Below are 2,414 nucleotides of genomic sequence, written 5' to 3' on the forward strand. Positions count from 1 at the left end.
CTAGTCTTAAGGTTTGAGATTCTTATTCCTTTCAGAATAGATTCAAATGCCCAGATGCATATATAATGCCTTGTGTACTTTAGCTTTTGTACATGACGTTTTTGTATAAAAGGGATACGAAAACTTCATTAACAAAATAGCTTTTATTTGTTGTCTACTAACATAATCATTGGTAAAATGACTCCCTACTGTACCTTATATTTTTCACTTTCAAACCATACAATTATTATATATCCATGCAGAATAAATAAGAACAGAATCAACAACAGAAAACAGTAATATGGCGATAGCAGTTGCAAGTCCTTAACTTTTAGCGAACGAATGCATGGTCATGTGTTATGCCCATTTGCTTGGAAACCGGAAACCAAAGGTAGCTGAGAGTGGCACAGGATGGACGCTGATGGAACTTGACTTCAAGGAACCATTCTTGGGTTTAAACTTGAGCTTCGGTCCTTTTGTTGACTGAGAGGAGCTTTTGCCTGATCCCTTCCCCGGGAGTGAGATAGTTGGAATGGGAACCTGTCCAGATTGAGAGGGCTCCTGGTTGAATTCGTTTTTGGAGTATGAGAACTCTGGGCTAGATTCCTGTCCATAGGGAGAAAATCCCTGAGTGGATCCTTGTGCAGTGTGTCTGAAACCTTGACTTGATTCCTTTCCAGGCTTAGAATACACCTGATTTGACCCTTGTCTAGAGTATGTAAAACCTTGGGTGGATTTCTGTCCAGACTGGGTATATCCCTGGCTAGACCTTTGTCCTGAAGGAAGAGATCCTTTGCGAGGTGGAGTATAACCTTGGCTAGATCCTTGTCCTAACTGAAAAGATGCTTGGCTGGATCCCTGTCCAGGCTTGGACTGACTTTGGATAGACCCTGGCCCCAAATGAAAGGACACTTGACTGGATCCTTGTCCAGATGTAGAATAACCTACAACTGATCCCCGTCCAGACTGAGAGTAGCTTTGACTGACCCTGTCCTGGGGAAACCTTCCCGGGTTAAGGATCCTTGGCCAAATTCCTGTCCAGCCTGAGAGTACCTTTGCCCAGATTCCTGTCCTGGGTGGAAGGATCCTTGGCCAGATTCCTGTCCACCCTGAGAGTACCTTTGGCCAGATCCCTCTCCTGGGTGGAAGGATCCTTGGCCAGATTCCTGTCCACCCTGAGGGTACCTTTGGCCAGATCCCTGTCCTTGGTGGAAGGATCCTTGGCCAGATTCCTGTCCACCCTGAGAGTACCTTTGGCCAGATCCCTGCCCTGAGTGGAAGGATTCTTGACCAGATTCCTGTCCATCCTGAGAGTACCCTTGGCCAGTCCTCTGTCCTGAGTGAGAAAACCCTGGGCCAGAGTACGAAAAATCTTGGTTTGGTTCTGCCGCAGAATGTGAAAAATCTTGGTTATCTCCCTGTGAAGACTGAGAAAATCTTGGACTGGAACCGTGGTCGAGCTGGGAGAAACTCTGGGTGGGTCTTTGTCCAGTTGGAGGATAGCCTTCGTTAGCCTCTTCTTCAGGTACTGCGTAGCTTGATTCTGGTTCAACTGGTTGATAGCTTTGACCCGATGCTTCCAGACCAGAAGTTGGTTGGATCTCCCCTTCCATGGAATATGTGGGATGGTAGCCTGTCTCATCAACATAATATTCAACCACAAGACGACGACCGTCAGGTAACTGCACGTAGTAGCTGGACAGAATTTTAGCTAGTGTCAGTGAGGCAATATCCTATTAAGAGGTAGTTGTTAGTTATTATTAGCTGATAGATCAGTGTGATTTAATGAAATCGAAGCACAATATGTATATTGAGTACGTATATTCATATGATCATGGCATAATCAGTTGTATATATCATATATGTGTGTCTATGCGCCTATATATTCCATTGAAATGAAATAATGCTAATGACTAACCTGCCTTGAGTGTTGTCATCTTCTCTCTCTTCTTGGTGCCCATAGAAATTTCTGGAAGGAGGGTCATTCACATCCCACTGGAAGTTGTACTGGACAGGAGCAGAGGGATAGTCTTCCTGTCCTGCTCCCGAGGGATATTCACCCGTACCAGGTCCCGAGGGGTATTGTCCTGTTCCAGAAGGGTAGTCTCCCGAGCCAGAAGGAAAGTCTGGTCCGGACGGGTAGTCTCCTGTTCCAGAGGAGAAGCTCCCTGGGGCAGATGGGTAATCTCCTGTTCCAGATGGAAAACGGCCTGAATCTGTAGGCCCAGAGCCTGTAAAATATTCCTCTTCCCCAGGTGTAAATTCACTCGACTTATATAAGAACTGGTCACTACTGGAAGATGCATTCAATCCCTGGTCGGCAGGCGGCTGGCCTGCGTTTTCTTCCTCAGGAACTGCCCGCGCTGATACCGCCACCAGTAACGCCGCAACTACTAAATGCTGAAAGTTGAACGTGGGAGCCACTGCTTGTCATT

The 2,414-nt window shown here is 46.4% G+C and overlaps 1 protein-coding gene across 1 annotated transcript in view; it reads right to left on the reverse strand.

Annotated features, from left to right (window-relative positions):
• Positions 1-336: 336 nt before the first annotated feature.
• The window catches only part of LOC119582318 (hornerin-like), an 11,350-nt gene continuing 9,272 nt past the window's right edge, over positions 337-2,414 (reverse strand). The window contains exons 2-4 of the mRNA XM_037930532.1: positions 1,898-2,379; positions 928-1,674; positions 337-895 (exon numbers count right to left, since the gene is read on the reverse strand). Of these exons, the coding sequence (XP_037786460.1) occupies positions 337-895; positions 928-1,674; positions 1,898-2,379 (1,788 nt within the window). The remainder of the gene's footprint in view (positions 896-927; positions 1,675-1,897; positions 2,380-2,414) is intronic.

Source organism: Penaeus monodon, chromosome 15 (assembly GCF_015228065.2).
Source record: "Penaeus monodon isolate SGIC_2016 chromosome 15, NSTDA_Pmon_1, whole genome shotgun sequence".
Lineage (NCBI taxonomy): Eukaryota > Metazoa > Arthropoda > Malacostraca > Decapoda > Penaeidae > Penaeus > Penaeus monodon.